Below are 21,893 nucleotides of genomic sequence, written 5' to 3' on the forward strand. Positions count from 1 at the left end.
GCCTCTGTGGTGGCCAAAACGACAACACGGCATTAACACATTGTTATTATAAGAAACCACAGAAAGCAGGAGAATAATACGAAATCATTGCCATACCCAAGATGATGTTGTTTGATTAACAATGTACTTTGTTCAGGCTACACGAATGTGTTTGAATTTAAAATCTCAGTCTTTTTAACTTTCTGAATCGACCTTCCCGTATCTCCTGTCACCTTACTTGGAAACAGATTTTCAATGCTTATCACCTTTTTTTTTTCCATCCCTCTCAGGAAATGACCTCTGATTTTTCCACTTCAGCTGTTTCCTTACCTCGTGTGCACTCTGCAGTAGATGGCTTGGATTTTGACGCCCGGATAAACCCTTCTCTGCCGCTGTTTAATAACATTTATCTTTCTCTCTGAAAGCTTTTGTTATCTTTCTCTTTCTAGTTTTTCTTCTTTGATTTACACTCTCATTAGCTGTTGCCAGGATCTCTCTCGGATCAGTCTTAACCTCTTTATGTTGCCCTACGCTGTGTGTGCATGGCCGACCTGGACGAATCATATGTAAGAATTTGGGGGGGGGGGGGAATGAAAGTCTGGTGGGTCTCCATCGGTCCCCGAAGTACCGGATGCTTTAATCTGACCGACCCTTTGGTTCGATTTATTGACAGAAAATACAACAGAAACTGATGAGATAATCCTGCAGGGTGAACAAGATCGACACTGCACATGCGGGCTTCTGCATCAATCCTTTAATTATTCCAGTAAATGCTTCGTTAAATTAAGGAAGATAAAGAAGTGACTTTTAACTTTGGACAGCCATTGTCTGTGTACCTGACTGTAGACTGTCTCAGACAAATAAAGAAATACATGTCCGGGTTTGGACAAAAATATCAGACTGATATCGTGATTTCTTGTCTTCATATGTACTAGCATCTCCATTTCTAATGTGCTAACCTTTCTGATGAGACAATAGGCATGCTGTCAAGTGCAAAGTAAAATATCTGAACGAGGCTTAAAGAGAGAACGGTACAAAGAGGCAAACAGAATAAAAATAACAGCTGACAAAGCTAAATGTAATTGGCAACAGTCACACAGATATTGGTCGTCAGTATTATCCAAGAATCAGGCTGTGACAGAGATAGAATGAGCAGCTGAGCTGTTTCCATCTACCATTGGTGGTATGTCATTAGTGCGTCTGCTCTTTGGCTTTCACAGATTTTCACAATTAATAAAATACTAAATCATTTTATGTCATCATGCAAAATGCCTTAAGTAATGGGAAGTGAAAATGGGGAACAGTAACAAATGATCCCAGTCTACTGGGGATAGTTTGAGAGAAAGCACTGGTTCTGTGCATGTAAATCATTTCATGAAAATAACACCATAACAGGATGTGCTTGTCTTTTTTAGCAGAAGTGCATATGAAACAAAATGGTGACAGGCAAAGCTGGCCTCTCAGAACAGACCCAGATCATGACTATAATTAAAAAGACTACAAAAAAAACTAAAAAAAAATGTATTTTGGATATGTCGTTTTCAGGCTTACAAGCAAAAGATGGGGTGGTTCCTAAAAATAATAAAAAAACACTGAAGCCTATACGGTACAATATACATTGCAGTATACTTCACAAGGAGCCAACAGCTGTTTTCTTGGCACAGATTATCTTCTGTCCTCACACGTTCCAGTAATTTAGCCGCACGCGCGCACACACACACACACGCACACACACACACACACACACACACACACACACACACATGAACACACAGACCTCTTTTAAATTAGATCTCCAGATTAAATCTGGTGTCAAAGCCAGTTTCTTTCAGCTAAGAGCTTCAGCTGAGGTCAAGTCCTTTCTCTCCTCAAAAGAAATGGAGAAAGTTATTTGTGCATTTATCTCCTCTAAATTGAATCTTTTTATCACGGCGACTTCAGTTGTGAACGCTGCAGCGAGGCTTCTGACCGGTACACGCAAGCGTGAGCACATTTCGTCAGTCCTAAAATGTCTTCATTGACTACCTGTCCAGCATAGAGTTGATTTTAAAATGTTAACGTTTGTGTTCAAGTGTTTAAATGGAGCCGCCCCTGCCTCTCTGTCTGACCTGCTGCAGCCCAATAACCCACCTCGCTTACTCGGGTCTCTCGACCAACAGTTTTTAGTTGTTCCTTGATCAAAAATGATGACCGGTCCGTCCTCTGTTGCTGCCACTAACCTCTAGAACAACTTCCCCTTCATATTTGATCATTAACCACTTTATTAATGTTCAAAAGCCATTTAAAAACCTATTTATTTTCGCTGGCCTATCCGCTTTAACCTCTACTTCATAGTTTTGTGTGACTTGTGTTGGCTTATCTTGATTTTGATATTACTTGATCAAGTCTGTTCGAACGCATGGCTGTTTGTCTATGTGCAGCACTTTGGTCAACCTTTTTTCCGTGTTTTAAATGTGCTATACTAATACAATTTTGACTTTTGACTTGACACACGGACACTGATCCACAAAGAAAGATGCATGCGTCTATTTGTCACACTGAGATATAAGTAGGCAAATACACAAGAGGGAAGACATACATGTCCACAAACTCACAGGAAGTGAGGCTTGTACTAAGGAGCTTCACATGGAAACACAAACACACACACACACACACACACACACACGTACACACGTACGTGTCAATCAGCGCTGTTGTTGTCGCCAGAAAAGGTCAGACGGACAGGGTGTGCAGCGATTGCCATAGTGACCTGGGTAAACACCAGAGCCATTGTCGTCCTCTCCCACCATCTTGGCTTGATGTTGTTGGTTTAGTGCACACACACGTCACATCGTGTGCTTTTTCGCTTTTTCTGGCGCACACACACACACACACACACACACACACACACACACACACACACCACACACACACACACACACACACACACACACACACACAGTCACACTTGGGTAGGTTAATCCCTCTGTTTGTCATGATTTTAGTGTGGGACATACACACACACGCACATGTACACGCTAATGACCAAGATGTGTAGGCAGTAGGCTAAATTAAACATCAGTCTTAGTTAATCTTTAATTTATGACATAGACTCTAATGACCTGTCCTCATGAACAGGACATCCTGTCATAATATGTTATGTCACTGCACAGCAAAACACTGTGTATGAGTGTATGTGAACAGAAAATGAGGTTAAACAAACTAATCTCATCGAAAAGACTTTAATCTGACTACAGAGATGTTTATGCATATTTTTGTTAGCTTGTTTTTGCGCATTTATTCCCCTTATTGAGTAAATTTCTTCCCATCTCTTCCTTTTTTTTGGCCTGCTTTTCATGCCTATGGTCTTTTGCCCCTTTTTCCCCTCCCCTCCCTCTTTTTTCCTTTTCTCTGTCTTCCTCTGTGCTCACTGTCTTGTTTCTTCTCTTGTAAAGCTGAGTGAATGTGCAGTGGCATGCCAGAGTGTGAGTGACTCACCATGTGGGATTGTGCTGCCACAGAGAGGACTTGCTAATAGAGAGCCGTTTTGGATTGGATTACTCATTGTCAGTGTGCGCACTCCCCATTTTACTATAAAGTATTGTTTTTTTTTTTTTTTTATCATGTCCTTCTGCCTTCCCTCAGCACTCCTTTTTCAGGTTTGTCTTTTCCCAGTGCTTCTGGCCACAGCTATTGTTTCACTTTTGTTGACTCTCACCTCTGACCTGGTTGTTACTGTTGGGAAGACTGTTTTTCATCCAGGAATCTTTGCATGTTCCATTCGGCAATTATTTTTAATCACTCTGTGGTTCTGCAGTGGATTTGCGAAGTCTACAAAAACAGGAGCAACTTTATTTTTTTAAGAGGAAACATTGCATTTGGTGCATTTGGGACATCTGTTGTTTTGTATCTTTGGCCATGTGGGAATACTTCCTTTATGAGTACATCCATAGGGACAATATCCATGACTACACTCCCCTGTCTATTCTGGTTCTTGCTGAAAGAGTTAGAGTAGGAAGGTGACTGGTGGGTGGTGAGTCAGAGAATAGGCTCGTGATTACATACACACAGCCTATGGCAACTAAGAGAGTTGAAATTTGAGACATCCTACATGTTGGTATTCATCTGGCAGTTATAGGGATAATCTGGTGGCTAGGTTGCACTGGCAATTATGTTTCAATAAACGAAATGAGAGCCATGGCACAGGTACCTTAGGGCATCACGGCCCACTGTGGGCTTGTTTGCTGAATGAAAGTGTGGTTTTTCACATTTAGCTTCAGAAAGACCTCCAGCTGCTGAGGGAAAGTGGTTTGTGGTATCAGATCTGCAGAGAGTCCAGCAGTCGTGTCCCTTCCACAGAGAGTTTCAGTGTCACATCGATACTAATGAATGAGCTCAGCAGTGCTATCACTGGGATTACCCAACTGTCATAGGTGTACAATGTCGTTTTTTGTTTTTTTTTTCTGCATCAGAGGCCAAACATCACACACAGTGGTTGTGAGTGTGGCTTTCTCTGAGCTCGGGTCTTCTTTGAGAAGACGGTTTGAGTTGGCATTTTATTGTTTTGGTGGAAAAGTGAACATACCTGATATTTGAATTTCACTTCAGGAAATGAGGTGAGTCAACAGTTTCACGTTGAGATATTTCTTTTCACCCCTCTAATATTTTTTTTACTGAAACACATGTACATTTTCAGAAACCTCCAGTTTCACAAAGCTTTAAAGCTTTCCTCCCCAGAATCAGATAAAATTGTCTCAAAAGAGATGAAAGGGAAGCTTTCTCTTGTTCTTGTGTTTTTTTTTCCCTCTTCAGTCGTAGGTCTCTTAACTTCCAGCTGGTTCCGCCTGATAGATCAGAACAAAGGAGCAGCGCTGCTGCAGCCTGCTGCACCAACATCACACATCCAAACCTTTGATTTGTATAACTTTCTCCAAAACACAAAAATACAAGGAGAGATGCAAATTACATTGAACAATTAAATATTAAACAGAGGGATAGGATTTACTGTATCAAACATAACACCCTGGATTGGTGACGTTTTCAACCACTGACACTTATGTTCCCACTAAATATGACTGGGCTACATTTCAAAAGAACTGATAAAGTAAATACTAAGTCACCCAAGTTATTCATTCATTAACACAAAACACTGGCTTCATTTGAAATGTACTGATTTTTCATTTATCAGGCAGCCTGCAATCTTAACAAAAGTAAATAACCTGTAATATTATCAACTAGATATTAAACTGAAGTTGCTCCAACATCCTCTCAGCAGCATATAAAGTATTATACATCACCGTATTATAATGAAATTAATAAACTTTCTTTGTGTAGCACCTTCAATATAAGAAATGCAGCTCAGTGCTTTACAGCTAGAAAATTACATAACGGATATGAAGGACTATAAAAATATGTTAAAATGTAATCTTATCTATTGTACATGATGGGAGTGACCTCTTCACTGAAGTTAAGATTAGTCAAGCTTCTGGATGTCCATAAATATGGTGCCCCAATTCATTAGTCCAGACTGCTAAAATGTAGCAGGGAAATGTCACTGGTACCTTCCATTACTTTTGTTTTAACTCTGTAAGACGTTGTGTAAGCCGTGCTAAGTGAGTCCTGCTGGTCCTGAACGTAAACAGCAAGATTTAGCAGGAACATGTTGCTTATTTGAGAGAGAGAGGACTGATCAGCTTTTCGCTCTCACAGAGCAGCATTGTGCCAGGGAACGATAATTAGATAGCTTTGTGTAAATATGTTTACTGGGCCTTGTACCGTGTGGCAGAGATGGAAAGGGCCTGTGCAGGAAAACACTGTCGGGGAGGGAGAAAACAGACTCCAAAGCGTGTGAGGGGGAGGTAGAGATAAGAGACAAGAATTGAAAATGACATGGGAGTGAAGGGTCGGTGCAGAGAGGTGCAGAAAGATGCAGCCGGCATTTTCTGATCTCTAGTTACTCTGGAGGAAAGCAGGAAGGGGGTAAGCCATTATAAACAAGGACATAAATATGTTTACTGAACCTTGAATGTTCTGACATTTTAGGGATGGAAAGTGTAGCCAAGGACTTACTACTGAGTGGAAAAAGTGTGTGTCAAGGTCTAAAAAAAGCAAGCAACAGGCTGAACGTGGTGGACAGCAAAATAACATGAACCATCAGGTCAGCATCTAAACTAATATTCCCTCTACTCAATTAAGCCCATCAACAAATATTTACCGCTTTCTCACTTCCTGAATTATTAACAGTACATATTAAAATATACCAGTGTTTCGAAATAAATATATCATAACTGTTTTAAGGGACACACTGAACCGTGTAACCTTGTCTTTCTACAGAAGGAAAACGAAAAATCGATCTTTTGAGTATCAAACACTCACCAATTGTTGGCTTGAAACTAGCCGATTCACTGCGGTTACAGTGACTTGGTGACCCGGTAACGTTTCACACCACTTCTCTGCAAGAGATCTTTATATCCCAAACACGTACAACTTCTCCAATACAAAACCTTGTCAGGCAAACGTCTCCTCTAGTTCCAAAACTGTGCTAACGCTATTGAATTTAACATTTTCAGTGAGGAGAAGAATTTACGGTTCACGAGCAGCCTGGCAAGCATCTGTGGTCGATTTGACGTTTGTTGAAATTTAGTTTTCGGGTTTCCTGTGCACGTGATATCTCGGGGACACCATGAGGGGATTTCTTGAAATTTGGCACAGATGTTCACTTGGACTCAAGAATGAGCTGATGACATTTTGGTGGTCAAAGGTCAAAGTTGCTGTCGGGTTGAAGATGTGCGTGAAACATCCAAGATTTCGGATTTGTAGCTTCTGTGCCGTAAAATCAATATTTAAAGCATTGTATACTGTCATGGCTTCAACTTGCTGTTCTATAGGAATCAGCTTCATTGGCCAAATACCTACATTCATGATATATGTATGGACAGACGTGGATGTAAGATACAGCTTGACTCGTTGGCAAAGGTATACAACCACAGGGCAGCAATTCCTGTGTCTTACCATGACTCTTCATTTATTGTCATTTGAGTCCTAAAAACCTTTTCTCCATTGCTTATTGAAGCACAATAAGCAAAATACAGTGAATGAGATATGATCGTATGTGTGGGCACGAGGTATCTTCACTTGTGCGTAGCAGAGTGTGTGGAAACTGTAGAGTATAACAAGTTGGGTTCAGAATGTATTGGAAGTAAAAAAGGCTCCGGACGGCACGAAGAGCAGGATGGACAGAGGAGGAGGAATGTAAGCGCGTGAGGGAGATAGCAGTCGGTGAGATTTAAATTTGCTGAGTGTGCTGTGTGAAGTTACAGTGGTGAATGTAACACTGCCGTGCTACATCAGAAGACCCCGGTGGAATAGAGTTAGTCTCTTCTGCTCCTCTACAAAGTTTCCAAGAATATTTTTGGGGAATTTGACTTTTAGTCTCAAATGTTCCGTTTTCTTTTCTTTTCAGTTTAAAAAAAAAAAAAATTCAGGGGGTTGGGGGATTGTACCTTTTTAATGTCTCGCATGTGTATTTTCTTTGTAATTTCTAAAATATGTTGAGGAAGATCAGCCGAGGTGATTCATATTGATTTATAGTGTGATGATAGACGGACCATGATACTTTTCTCAGTGGATGAGTTCTGCATTGTGTTTTTTTGGGGTTGTTTTTTTTTTTAATGGGGTACATTTTTTTATTTTTATTTCCTGGAATAGTGTCACTTGTAACTGAAATTAAAGCTGAATATGAAACCAATCAAAAAAACAATGGTGCAAATATTTTCATTTTAGAGTGGAACTATATACACTGCTAAACTATGACGTTACCCACAATGCAATTAACGTTTCTCTTAGGTTTTTAGAGGTTTGACAATGTCAACTACCTTGAGATAGATGGCTCTCTATAATAATACAAACCGTTTACATGTTATGAATGAACCCATTTGACAAGATATATTTATGGAGCTACATATTGCTGTGGCAGAGGTCACAAGTCACGTTGTCTCTGTGGATGTCTTTAACACTCACCACAGATGAACCACGCAGACAGAGGAAGCAGTCAGGGTACTGTGGGTGGGATGTGTCAATCCAGGGCATATATTTGATGAAAATATGCTTTTCTGAAGAGTTGACAAGCACAGATGCTGCTGAATAAGACGGTGACGTATCTTGAGGGTACTGGTGTGGGTTTACACAGAAAACAGTAGGTGCAGGTGTTTTGACACAATCATATCCCGCTTATTTATACGGCCCTGTACTGTACATCATTCAGTGACTATTTGCGTATGTGTTCCCCTGGATGTTATCCTATTTGTCTTATGCTACAGTGCCATCATTATTTTTTGTATTATTTTACACACAACAGTGTTAATCAGTTTCTATAATCGATCAACATTGTTAATCCTTGCCTGAAATTCTCCAAACACATTGTCACCATTGCTTAGGCATTGGCAGCCTCACAGCACTTGCATAAGTATAAACAATACACCTCGTTTGTCCTGATGAGAAGTTGATTATGTTTATTTTATGGTTTCAACAAAATAGCTGGTGTTTGGCAGAGATGCCAAGAACCAGAGGATACATGTTTAATCTCAAGTGCCTCTGAGCAAAACCTCCAAAATTCAGTTTATTTGTGTAGCAAGTATCAAGCAGTAACGTAGTTCTTTAAAATGTGCTTATGGTAACGCAGCAAAAAAAAGTGTTTGTGTTTATAGATGAAACCGAATCAATGAGAGCATCATGGTCCCAATGTGGGCTTCCCCATTTTAATGTATAATAATCTAAACAGAATTAAAAACAAAAAAAGTTGGAGTTGCAGTGGGGGGTGGCGACGAATTCATCCAACACTCAGACTTCTGTCGCTGAACATATATTCTCAGTGACTGTCACTGTGATTGTCAACCTCGCACCTCATCAGTCCCCCATTTAGTCCTTTGTGAACGACAATGCAGCTCGACATTGAAAAAAAAAGTCCCGTTTCTGTACAGATAAAAAGAGTGAGGTCTCGCCACTTTGTGCTGATTCATCAGACTCTTAGTCAAACCACAGATGACGTCTTGTTCGTTGTTTTGCAGGAACACGGCATTGAACAGTTTGAGAAGTGAAGTTGAATGGTGAATAACCTCATAGAAATGCACCGTTTTTTAAAGCACTATGAAACCTGCTTTTATTTGACATGTTGGATGAAAAACTGCAGTTTCAACGTTATAGGCTTGAATTCAGCTTTATCACAGTAACTGTTTCAATTTGTTGAAGTGAGTATTAGAGGGAAACAACAGACTCCTTCATTCATGCTTGACAGGTCTGAAGCAGAGTCCATCTCTCTTTACTTATAACATGCTCCGATCCTATTTTTTTTTTCTTCTTAGTCTTCTGTTTACTTTCGGTGTCTTTTTTTGATTTTTTTTTTTTTTAGGTTTATCTAATCTTTGGATCTTCATGTGCATGTGTGTTCAATTTGTGTTTTAATACTTGGGTATTTGTACATTTACTGTAAACATTTGAAGTTGTTACAGTGTTCATACAGTGTGTTCGAAATTCTGGTTCATTACACAACAGCATATAAGTAGAGCTATGTAATCCTTCTAATTGGCAAGCAAGCAAGCACACGATGCATTGCTCATATCTTAAGTCAGTCCAGAGCAGGGAATTGATACGTGCAAGTCGTTCTTTTCTTTTTTCTTTTTTCCTGAACAGAAAAGGCATCGCACCAAAGACTAATCTCCCTCTCTTTTAAAGGCGTGTAATTAAAGGTGTTGGTTTGTTTCTCATGAGGATATCTTCTATACAGTTTTATAAAGAGACGTGTCAGCGGAGAGGAGTGTGTTTGGCATCGAGTGTGTGACTTTGGGCTTAGTGGCTCACAAACACATCCACGACATAAACTTTTATAGTCTCTGCTTCTCTTTTTAATCACACAGCCCTGGAAGATATCCATAGCGTTCCATTCACTTGTTAACAATTGGAGTGAGATAAGTAGCTGTGCAACAAGTGATAAAAGAGAACCCGAGACCGGTTCGAACACGCCATACTTTCTTACCGCCACATACCTGACCGACCATGATGAAGTCAGATGGTCAGTTTAAGAAAGTTACAGGAATGGTCAGACGCAGTCCCCCATCCCCGAGGTGAGACGAGAGGGTGTCCGACCCTCCATCCAGTCAGCCAGCAGGCTGCTCTGACCGAGTGTGCATGTTCTTCAACACTGACTGTCATCGGGGCAGCGGATGTTTTTAAGATTTTGACGGTGAAAGTCAAATAGCTTCTCAACTGTCGTGCGCTGAACGGTTAAAATTTTGCTTGCGAATGAAAATGAATCAAAACTACATGGCAGAATGCCTTCAGTTAGCGAAACTGAATTTACAAAGAGACAAAGTTCATTCCGTGAGTGACACATATCCACCTCACCCTAAAATGCACCGTGAATGACATTAGCCTCAGCTTTACTGCGTGCTCAGTGCTGAGTAGCAAATGGTGAATACTCACAATGATGCTTACATGTTGAAGTTAAACCCATGGTGCAGGACTGTTTCATATAAAGCAACAAGCTGTTGCCATAAGTCAGCACAATGCTGAAAAAGCCTTTCAACAGCAGATGGATATTTCTATATTTCACACTGCACCGAGTTTTTATCTCGTGACACATTCCAAGCTGCCAGATGGCTGGTTGGCCACATGAATGCAAATTGTGAACGACAGAAACTACTGCCAGCTGAGATGGGTATTATTTATTGGTTTGACCCTACGCTAACAGAAATGTGAATCTCTAGATGTCCCAAATGTTATTGGACCAAATGTCTCGATTCTAAAAGGGGAAACAGTGATTTTGCTGCGTTTGTGAGTTGTTTCTGTATTACACGAGTGTATTACTTCATTTTCTTGAAATTAATTGAAATTAGAGACATCGAAACTATGTTCCATAGTACCACCATAAGATCATAGTATAGTTTGTTTAATTTGATAGTAATAAACACTTTTATACTAGAGTATATTCTACTGGCTCTGTGCTCATTACATTGTGTGCATTTTCATTAGAGTGTATAAGGAATGAATTTAGTAGATTTGTAGGAGAAAACTAGAAGATGGATCACTTCTCCGACACAAACAGACCTAAAGCTCTACTGTTCCCGGAAACTCTGGGGAAAGTAGAGCCAATGGAACAAAACAAAACAAAACAAAAATTCCAACATATTTTCCCTTTTATTTTATCTTAGAAATGTGTTTTTAATTTTGAGAAAAACTCAAAACTTGAGAGACATAATCCCACAGTTGTCCATTGTCTTAGCATTTTTGGACTTTTGGTCAATTTTAAGGAGGAAGTTTTACAGCTTTATTGGTCAAATAATTACCTGCAACATGTTGTTTCTGTTTCTAAGCAATTTTTTTAGTATTTCTCTAGTGAGGAAATTGACCGAAGAAAAAGAGGGTTTAAGCTGTTTACGGAAACATTTCTTTTCATTCCCATTTTCTTGTACAAATAGGACTCCAAATGATGATGCTGAAAATACTGCTGCTGATGTTAATAATTTAAAAGTTTAAAATAACTTCATCATAATGACTCTCTCCCTCTCCCTCCCTCCCTCCCTCCCTCTTTCTCTCCCTCTCTCTCTCTCTCTCTCCCTACCTCTTTGTCTTTCTCTCCCTGTACCTCTCACGCTCTCTACCCCCCCCCCCCCCACCCCACCCCACCCTGTTTCTAGATGCCAGGCCTTTTGTCCAGTCCTATGTGTCTGACAGTCATCTGGTTTTTATCTTTGTCACCGTGTCCCACTCGTGCTCAGATTTGGACTGATGAAGGTATACACACACACACACACACACACACACACACACACACACACACACACACACACACACACACACACACACACACGCATATATATACAAGTACTGCATTTGGACATCATACAGAAGGTATCTCTACAGATAGATGTAACAATATATTGCTTTTAAATGATTGAGCAAACAGACACACACATTACATTGAGGATCAGGTGTAGTTTCCTTTTTGAACTATTTTTGGCGCTCTTGACTTATCTTAACTCAAAGTACTTATGAGATATAAAGCTACTGCACAAGAAAGGAGGGAGGATAAATATTATTTTTCATTCTGTCGTTCTTTCTTTCTGTCGATCTTTTGTTCTTTTTTCCTTTCTGTCGTTCTTTCTGTCATTCTTTCTTTCTTTCTGTCGATCTTTCTTTCTGTCCGTCTGTCTTTCTGTCTTTCTTTCTGTCAATCTTTCTTTCTGTCTGTCTGTCGTTCTGTCTGTCTGTCTGTCTGTCTGTCTGTCTGTCTGTCTTTCGTTCTGTCTGTCTGTCTTTCTGCCTGTCTGTCTTTCTGTCGATCTTTCTGTCTGTCTGTCTTTCTTTCTTTCTGTCCTTCTGTCTTTCTGTCTTTTTGTCTGTCTTTCTTTCTTTCTACCTGTCGTTCTGTCTGTCTGTCTTCCTTTCTTTCGCGTTCTTTCTTTCTGTGGATCTTTCTTTCTGTCTGTCTGTCTCTCTTTCTGTCTCTTTTTCTGTCTTTCTTTCTTTCTGTCGATCTTTCTTTCTTTCTGTCTGTCGTTCTGTTTGTCTGTCTTTCTGTCGATCTTTCTTTCTTTCTGTCCTTCTGTCTTTCTGCCGATCTTTCTTTCTGTCTGTCTGTTGTTCTGTCTTTCTTTCGTTCTTTCTTCACTCCAAGAGAAAAGGTCCACAGACCTTCATGTGAGACTGTCTAAGTTATCCCCTGCCATATATTTTACCCTACAGCAGATCCAGAGTTCCCCGTTTTTACTGTTTGGAAAGTACTAAGTTTCATCCAGCTTGCAATTTTTGCGTCCACCCTGCCATCTGATTTCAATGTCGGGAGAAACCTGCATCCACAGTTTGCCAGTGTGTATGTGTGCGTGCGCATGTGGGTGTGTGTGCTTAAATGCATGTTTGTGTGTGTGTGTGCGTGCGTGCGTGTGTGTGTGTGTGGTTTTATGTCTGTGTGTGCTTGTGCACATGTCTGGGCCCTCTTGCCAGAGGGAGAATCAGATATGAGTGGAACGCTGCGGGTTTGGGGAATAATGTACTTCACTGCCAATAAAACATGAATACACACATTCAGATCAGCCAACTCTTTGCACTGCACCAGGGCCCCAGGTAACACACACACACGCACACGCACACACACACACACACACACACACACACACACACACAGACAGAGGGAGGATAGAGTGTGCTTTTTGTGGTTAAAAGGAAAAAGAAAATCTAGTTAAAACTGCACAGCGAAAGAGGCATTGAATACAAAGATTGATAGAAGGCAAAGGCTGACACAAAAGCAGAAACAATAAGTGAAAGGAGAGGACGAATACGAGAATATAAATCAATGATTAATTACATTTTAAGGCAGACTCTTTTCACATAGCCTTTATACGCTGTATTTTTTCAGGCTGTATGGACATGGGGCTAAATGATAAATCGTTTTATAATGAAAGTTTAGTGCAATTTTCACACACAACAGCCCCCATTTTAATTACCACAAAAGTAAAAAAAATAATTAGGATATATTATAATCTTATATATATACATATATATATATATATATATTATATTATAATCTTAATAATTAATATTAATAATCTTCTATAAGCTCATCTCCTTTCGGTCTCTGAACTTGAACCTTCAGAATTCAGGCCTGTGAAGCAGTTTGTCCTGTTCCTCTGCAGCTAACATTAGCTTGAGTGGCTAGTTGTTTTTTTGATATCAAAACATTATCAAACATGAATGGCTAGCAGTTTGTTATTATTACCTTAACTGGCTAACAAAGCGGAAAGTGTTATCAATACATACATAGCCACTTTTGAATGAGATAAGTATATTTGAATATAATGTATGTAACGCATGTATTGAGTATGTGCAATTTAAGAAAATCCTGTAATGTAATATTTCTGTCTGGTTCTCTACTAAACAACAGGCATGTTTCGACTAGAATTTAGCTTTATTCTGACCGACTTTGGTAATAAAAACAAAAAGGGAAACATTGTAAAGTGCAACCAGATAGTAGGGTTTTCTTATCTTAACAATACCACATCTAAAATTATTTAGGCTGCAAACACATGCCTGAACATTAATTTATAGCAACATGAATTCCAATCACAATCTTTGTCCAGAAAATGTTATTATAAAGGTTATTTATTTACAATTATTTATCCCTACAACGCGGTAATATAACCTAAAGTTCTTGTGGTCTCACTTTTAGTTCCAGTTTGTGGTTCAGATAATTTGTCTCAGCTGGAGTTTTGTTCCCAACTTTTGTGATGTGGTAATTGATGGACAAATGAAATGAAGGATCAATAAAAAAAAAAAAAAAAAGTTTAACTTAGCTTTTCTTTCAGTTTTGGAAACATTTGTTTTCACCATTTTTTGTTGTTGTTTTTGTAAAAAACAAACAAACAAACAAAAATGGTATAGTCATGCCCGAACATATCTGGTAAAAGTGATTTTCTTACCCCCATTTTGTGTTTGTAATTTCATCAAAAACTCCTTAAGGATCAAGAAATCATAAAGAACAATATGTGAGTTTTCACTTCATAATTGAAATTGGCGGTTTTTACTTATTTGGTAACTTTAAGATGTTTCATATTTATCCCTCTCTTTCCAATGTCACGAAGCTTTGTTTACAGTCTCGTAAATAACAGCTAACTTGGTAGTTTAAATTGATTAACCGTGCCTTGTGCCGTATGTGATGAATTCTTTCCCATAGACACCACAACATAATTAACTGGCTTGTATTTGCTTATTTTGTCTAGAAAGCCTCTTTGTTCTCTTCTCTTTATATAAGTGTAGCCACAAAATCACTGCGGAGCACTTTGCTTTGCTGCTCTTTTCCCAGCTGTTTCATTTTGTACAGCCGCTAACTGCAGAGAGGCCAGAAAAGTGAACTGTAGGTGCCAGTGAAAACCAAGTATTGAAAAGGCCTTCAGTCCAGCCTTCATCTTGAGTATGTGTCAGGTTTAATTTAGGATTAACTCAGTTGCTCCCCGAAGGGCATATGAGGTTATTGTAGGAAGAAAAACTCATATAAATATACTGGTACAGCAAATTAAATCATAACATCCTTAAAATGCCTCTCCTCCTCCGTGTGCCGGATCTCCTTGACGCTTACAGGTTATAAATGATGCAGAGAAAAGATTCAATTTTCTAGACCCAACAAAAATGTTTCAGGTTGTCGTCCTTCATGAAATCTCTTTGCTCAGTCTGTCGTAAATATATCTGGAAGGAAAGCTGAGTGTATGAGAAATGATGAAGAAAACACAAACCTGGGGCAAATTGTTTGTTACCGAGAGAGGAGAGGGCCAGCAGGGAGTGTGCATGCCTGAGTGATTGAGGTTGAGAATTAATGAAGGTGTGTGCGTGGCAGGCAGGCAGTCAAAGTGATGTTTTTCCACTCCAGATCTACTGTAAATGCCAGCTTTCACGTTAAGAAGCCAAGCAAAACAAGCGCGCGCGCACACACACACACACACACACACACACACACACACACACACACACACACACACCACACAACCACACACACTTACTCACTCACTCACTCACTCACTCACTCACTCACTGCAGATAGAGCCATCAACTTTGCAAATTACTACAGTCACCACAAATATTTGCTCAGGTATACACTACAGTTAGTATTCCTTCAAATCTACACCACCCTCCAATTTTGAATGATGGTAAGTAATAATTTTTGCTGCTTCCCTCTGAACTTATTGATACAAAATGTTGTTCTTCAGTTCTCACTAAAGCCATACCTACTGGTTTCTTTCACTTTCAGCCAAATGGAAATCAATGGATACATATTGATAGTTGCTGGGTTTAAACCTGTGACTTAAAATGAGTGATCCCTGAAACTACAAAAAAAAAAATGGCTCCAAATAGCATTACTGTACTCTTTAATTGTGAAATTATGACTGGAAACAAAGGTGATTGGAATCTTCTGTTGTCAGTGAATTCAACTTATGGACAGGCACATTAAGATTATGCAGAAAGCACAGTGACTAATTTGTCACTGTTATTATCAAAAATGTTTCTGAGGGTGGTTAAAAGTCTATCAGTATATTGTTCTTGATATTTACCTTAAATGCCTTACTGCTCCTCTGTTTGTCATTGAAACGGTCTCAAAGTGATTTTGATGATACATCGTAATATTATATTAACTGTGATGGTAATAAACTTTCATAAAAATAAAACACACTGGAGAGACATGCCAAAAGTCTCCTCGGCCTGGTGTCTGCAGGATCCCTAACCTTATATGGTTATGTTATTGTGACACTGTTCACTATACTGTAAATTATGTGCATGAATCACATTATTACAGACAGTGCGGACACATGGTATGTAAAATTGTGCAGTGTGCAGATACTTTAAGCCAGACAACCATGTGTTTTAATGTTTTATGTGATGTTTGTGTTTGCAGTGTCAGGCGTGCAGTATGGGCGCTTGGAGGCAAATGTGACACTGGCATGCGGGAAGTCACAAATCAGGTAAGGAAAGAAAAAGAGCAGTGCACCAGCACAGTCATACAGGAGTTTGAAAGAAGTTTTTCTTTTTTTTCTTCTTCTGTATAACAGCTACATTTATTGTGTTTAAGAGTCAGAGCAAAGCAATGATTCACCTTTAATAGATAGTCATGAGAGACAGGAAATGCAGTAAGAGGATTGATATGGTCCAGCTAGTCGGGATTTGAACCTATCTAAGTGCAGACCATTTACCAATTAGTCCCACAAATTTCAAGACATTTTTTTTAAGGAACATTATTCTCCAACATTCACAACTCAATTAGCTATCTAGATATTTTCATACTTTGCATATTTCTATCTTTGATTGAACTTTTTCACAAAAAAGGGTGTCACTAGGGTCAAAAAGTCTGATTTGCTAAATCAGCTGCAAAAAAGGCAAAATTATCAAGCAACAGAGAAGGAAAACCTGTAATGATGCTTTATGCTAAATAAAGTTCAACTTAATAAATATAAACTATAATCATCAGCTGAAATAAGTTCGTACGCTCTAAATATACTGTGTGCACAATTATTAGGCTCGTGATTATTTTGAACATATCATAATTTTTATGCATATTTTCCAACTCCAAGCTCTATAAACTTGAATGCATATTGGATTTAAGCATATCAGGTGATGTGTATTTGTGTAATGAGGGAGGGTGTGGCCTAAGGAGATCAACACCCTATATCAAGGTGTGCATAATTATTAGGCAACTTATTTTCCTCCGGCAAAATGGGCCAAAAAATAAGATTTAACTGACTCTGAAAAGTCCAAAATTGTACAAAGTCTTTCAGAGGGATGCAGCACTCTTGAAATTGCTAAGATATCGGGGCGTGATCACAGAACCATCAAACGTTTTGTTGCAAATAGTCAACAGGGTCGCAAGAAACGTGTTGAGAAAAAAAAGATGCAAATGAACTGCCAAAGAGAGAAGAATCAAGCAGTGGTTCAGGAAAAAGTCTGCATCTTTCAAGATGACCATGATTTTTATGCAGGACAACGCTGCATCGCATGCATCGAAGTACTCCGCTGCGTGGCTAGCCAGTAAAGGCCTTAAAGATGAAAGAATAATGACATGGCCCCCTTCCTCACCTGACCTAAACCCTATTGAGAACTTGTGGGCCCTTCTTAAATGAGAGATTCACGGTGAAGGAAAACAGTCCACCTCTCTGAACAGTGTCTGGGAGGCTGTGGTTGCTGCTGCACAAACAGTTGATCAACAGATCAAGAAACTGACAGAATCCATGAATGGACGGCTTATTACCATTATTGAAAAGAAGGGTGGCTATATTGGTCACTAATTTTTTTTTTTTTTTTTTTTTTTTTTTTAAATGTCAGAAATGTTTATTTGTAAATTTTGAGTTGTTTGTTTATTATTCTCACTTTAACAGATAAAAATAAACAAGTGAGACGGGAAAATTTTCATTTTTCATTTAGTTGCATAATAATTCAGGACACTAATAGTTCCCAATAATTGTGCGCACAGATATTCTCCTAAGAAAGCCAAAACCTCACTTTTACTTTCTTAAATATTCAGGTTTTGAGGTTTATTAACATTTTGGATTGACCGAGAGCACTGTAGTTGTTCAATAGTAAAATGAATCCTCAAAAATACAACTGATAATTGTGCACACAGTGTACATGAAACACAAGTAAGATATTATACATAATATTGAAGCGTATTGTCAACAAATCCCATGAAAAGAGAGCCCCATCAATAAATTGATTAACGGGTTTAGTCTGCAGAACCTTGGCCTGATGTATCTTATTTCTATGTGCCATTTAACTTCATGGTTCAGAATGCATCAGTTCCAGTGACTTCCTGCCTGCGCTCTGCTGCCAAAACTGTGAGCATTTGTCTACTTTGCATGTAGCCAACCATAGATCATAGACTTTCATTCTGGTACACACAATAGATGATTAATCCAAAACTGAAAATGGACTTCCTTTTTCAGTATAATTTATAAGAAACTATGCTTTGTTATTTTAGGAATTACTTGAAAAAATTACTAATTAAAAAGGAAAAAAAAAAAAAAAGGAAACTACATATTTGCAAACATTTTTAAAGATGTCTTTCTTCAGCGGGAACAAATGGGCTTGGAACTGCCACAGACTGGATCGGGAATTTGGAAATTATTAGAAGTTGGACTAATGCATTGTTCGTGATATTTGTCTCTTAATGACAATTGTTTACAAATTCAGTGTTGAAATGAAAGTTGTGACTTGCAGTTTTACGATGGTGTCTTTGAAAAGTTTGGTTCTGGTTTAGGTTTAGGGTTGAGTCCTCTCAAACATTATAACTGAAGTGTAACATGTCACCTTCCAGGACACCTGTGGTGTGGCATCTCAACAACAGCTCGGCGTTGCCATGGCACAAAGTGACAACAGATGGAGGGTTAGTCCTGCTGCACGTCGACCAGTCAGCACAGGGCAACTACAGCTGCTATGACGACCGTGGGCTCCTCCTGCGCTCCGTCAAACTCAGACTGGGCCGTAAGTGTTGTTGTGACTTTAACTCGGCTGCCGTACATTTAGTCTTCTGTCATGGGACTGCAGCTTCCAGAAATCACTTTTTGCAGCATCCCAAATACAGAGATAGCCTCCCGATCCCTTGCAGTTCACTTCATTCTTTGGATAATTCAGCATAAAAGAAGCTTCAGTCGTGTCTCAACACATTTTTCTTGTTGTTTCTCATCTTTTTTTTATTGGTTTCCTTGTCTTCTTTCTCCTTTATTTATAGATCTTTTTTTTTCTTTTCTAAACATTTAATTCATAATTACTCTCTGGCAATACCACGACAATTTATTAAAACGGTGATAAGCAGAACAGCGCTACTGGTCCTCGGAGGAAACTGGTCTTATCGGCCATCACATAGACAAAGCCCACCACTTCCTGTAGCTGTCTTATAACAGGAAGCGGCTTCCTAAGTGGGCTTCCTTTGGAGGGATAGGGAGTTTTCCATGGTACTGGTTGAGCCGCTCCTGGCATATTTTGGTTCATGTGAGGGACATCAGGGCACAGAGCTTTTCACTTCAGAGTTGAGGACAAGACAGAGAACTTCAAAATATTGCAACATCTAATAGGGCCCTTTAAAAACAAAAAGACAAACTCCATCTCTGCCCTGTAGATGAACTCTTTCTGTGACTCCTGTTTCCTAGATCCCCCCGGGCTGCTGAGCATTTCCTGTCAAGTGCCCAATCACACACATGTTCGCTGCTCCTGGGTGGATTCCGTAAAGACCTTCCTGCCAGCCAAATACAACGCCTCCTTCAGGTAACAGACAGTTACTGCAAATGAAACGGCAACACCCAGGGTCACATTCAGAATGGGCCAGAAAGACACTAAATATAGAGCGAGTGCCACAGAGTTAGAATTTGAATGTAATGTGTATAACTGTATCCCAATGAGAACCCAGTCTGTCCTTCTCTGCCTTCCTTCCTCTGACATGACATGTGGGGCTCAGTGGCTGCAGCGTTCAGCCGTGGTGACCCCGTTGTCCTGTTTTTGTAGCTTACATCACACGCTTGAGGAGTCTTTTACCCATCAACACTTCCTGTCTTGTTTTTAAGGGGGAACGGTCAGGAGTGGAGGCCGTGCATCTTGGACATCGCTGGCAAGCACTGTGACGTAGATCACCCGGCCTTCTGGCAGACCATCCACACCCTCAGGGTCACGGAGACCAACGCCCTCGGGTCGGAGACAACATATGTCCGCCTAAAGTTACATGAGCTGTGTAAGATCACATTATACACACACATGTTCAGTGTAGCCCTTATGTCACAGTGATTTTCAACCGAGGCTTGATCACATGTATTTATTTTTTTATTTCCACTGCTGCACATCCAGCTGTGCTGAAACAAGCTGTTGCATTATTCTGAAACTACTGTTGTGATTGGCTGGTTATTTCACTGGCCCTGTCACCTTGACTTTTTGTTTTGTTTTCCAGCTGTGACATAGTACTCATTTAAATGAGTTTGTTCAAATAGTTCAATTCCATAGAGCACAAGAGTCATGTTTGAACAGCTCTTTGGTTACATAATAAGAGATATTAATAATTCTAACTGTATAATACAGCTCAAATCTGGACAATTCTCATCAGGCAACACTCCTCCCCTACTTGTCTCCCTAATTTTTTTGCCTATTAATATATATATATACTGGAATATAAAAAGCTCATACAAGCTAAACAATTTCCGTATCTTCACACAAATATGTTCTCATCTAAATTCATTATTCAGCATTTATATATACTACATGCGTGTTGATGGAAGCACATAAATTGGATGCTGCCACATGCAAATATAAAGGCTTGTATGAAAGATATTGTTGTGGCCTTTTGGCCCTCATACTCCCCTAAATTATCTTGTTTGGCTGCATCTCTGTCTGCATGGCATTGCTGTTACTTTTGAATAAAAGCCATTGAAAACATCACTGAGACGGTGTTTTTACAGCAGCTAGTGTCAATGCTGGAAGTTTTTTTCAGCTTCTAATTTATTGTGAAAAAAGGAGTGTGAATATTGTTGAAAACCAACATAAAAACATAAATCTGTGGGACAACATTCAGAGAATTAATGGATAGTTCTAGTGATAGTGGTGATACAGGCCAAGTTGGATTCATTGAGTGCATCGAAGCTGCAAAGCTGCGGCCGCTGGAGGTCATTCATCAGCTAAGCAGGTGCTTTTATTTGCTTTGTGATGTTATGAAGCGATGAGCCGTCTCTCCCACCAACATTATTTCAAAGAGCTGTTTCAGTGAGAGCTTTTGCGGTTACATAAAGAAAGCCCTGATGACAAAACCAAAGATATATAACATCTTGAGAAACTGGGTTTAAATGGTGTTTTTACTGTATTTTTGACACGGTGGAAATGCTGGTGGCAAAATCGGTTCATGTTTCTCTGTGTGTTTTCTTTGCAGTGAAACCACAACCTCCAGAGTCGGTGTTGGTGAAGGCGCTCGAAGGCTATCCAAAGAGGCTGATGGTCTCCTGGGACTTCCCCTCCTCTTGGCCTCCGTATGATGCGTTCCCCCTTGTGTTTCAGATCCGATACAGGCCACAGGGCTCAATGTACTGGTCAGAGGTAAGTCAGCATGGCCAAACGTATCATTTCCAGTTTTGATGATGGCGGCGCTGGCATTAAACTGGATGATTAAATCAGACTGACACATTGCGGTGTATATGGCTTGAGAAAAAAAAGAACCAATGTTTCCCACATTTCACCAACTAATTGAAAATATTGTTTCAAATCTCCGCCTTCTGCCAACAATCTAAAATGTGGTTTTGTTAAATCCTGTCTTTGACTTTCATGTGATTTGTTGATTTCCAACCAGTCCATTCAGAGCTGTCTGCTTTTAATAATTAAGTCCCAATAGATGACACAAAGGACAAAAACAATAAAAGAAAAGTTTGTCGTGTGGCTTC

The 21,893-nt window shown here is 39.5% G+C and overlaps 1 protein-coding gene across 1 annotated transcript in view; it reads left to right on the top strand.

The window, feature by feature from the left end:
* The window catches only part of il11ra (interleukin 11 receptor subunit alpha), a 47,111-nt gene that overhangs the window by 18,836 nt on the left and 6,382 nt on the right, over positions 1-21,893 (top strand). The window contains exons 2-7 of the mRNA XM_069162269.1: positions 11,649-11,745; positions 16,391-16,457; positions 18,800-18,966; positions 19,632-19,746; positions 20,043-20,206; positions 21,389-21,552. Of these exons, the coding sequence (XP_069018370.1) occupies positions 11,649-11,745; positions 16,391-16,457; positions 18,800-18,966; positions 19,632-19,746; positions 20,043-20,206; positions 21,389-21,552 (774 nt within the window). The remainder of the gene's footprint in view (positions 1-11,648; positions 11,746-16,390; positions 16,458-18,799; positions 18,967-19,631; positions 19,747-20,042; positions 20,207-21,388; positions 21,553-21,893) is intronic.

Source organism: Embiotoca jacksoni, unplaced genomic scaffold (genome assembly GCF_022577435.1).
Source record: "Embiotoca jacksoni isolate LCO1_2020_lvr unplaced genomic scaffold, fEmbJac1.0.p SCAF_10, whole genome shotgun sequence".
NCBI classification, from domain to species: Eukaryota; Metazoa; Chordata; class Actinopteri; family Embiotocidae; genus Embiotoca; species Embiotoca jacksoni.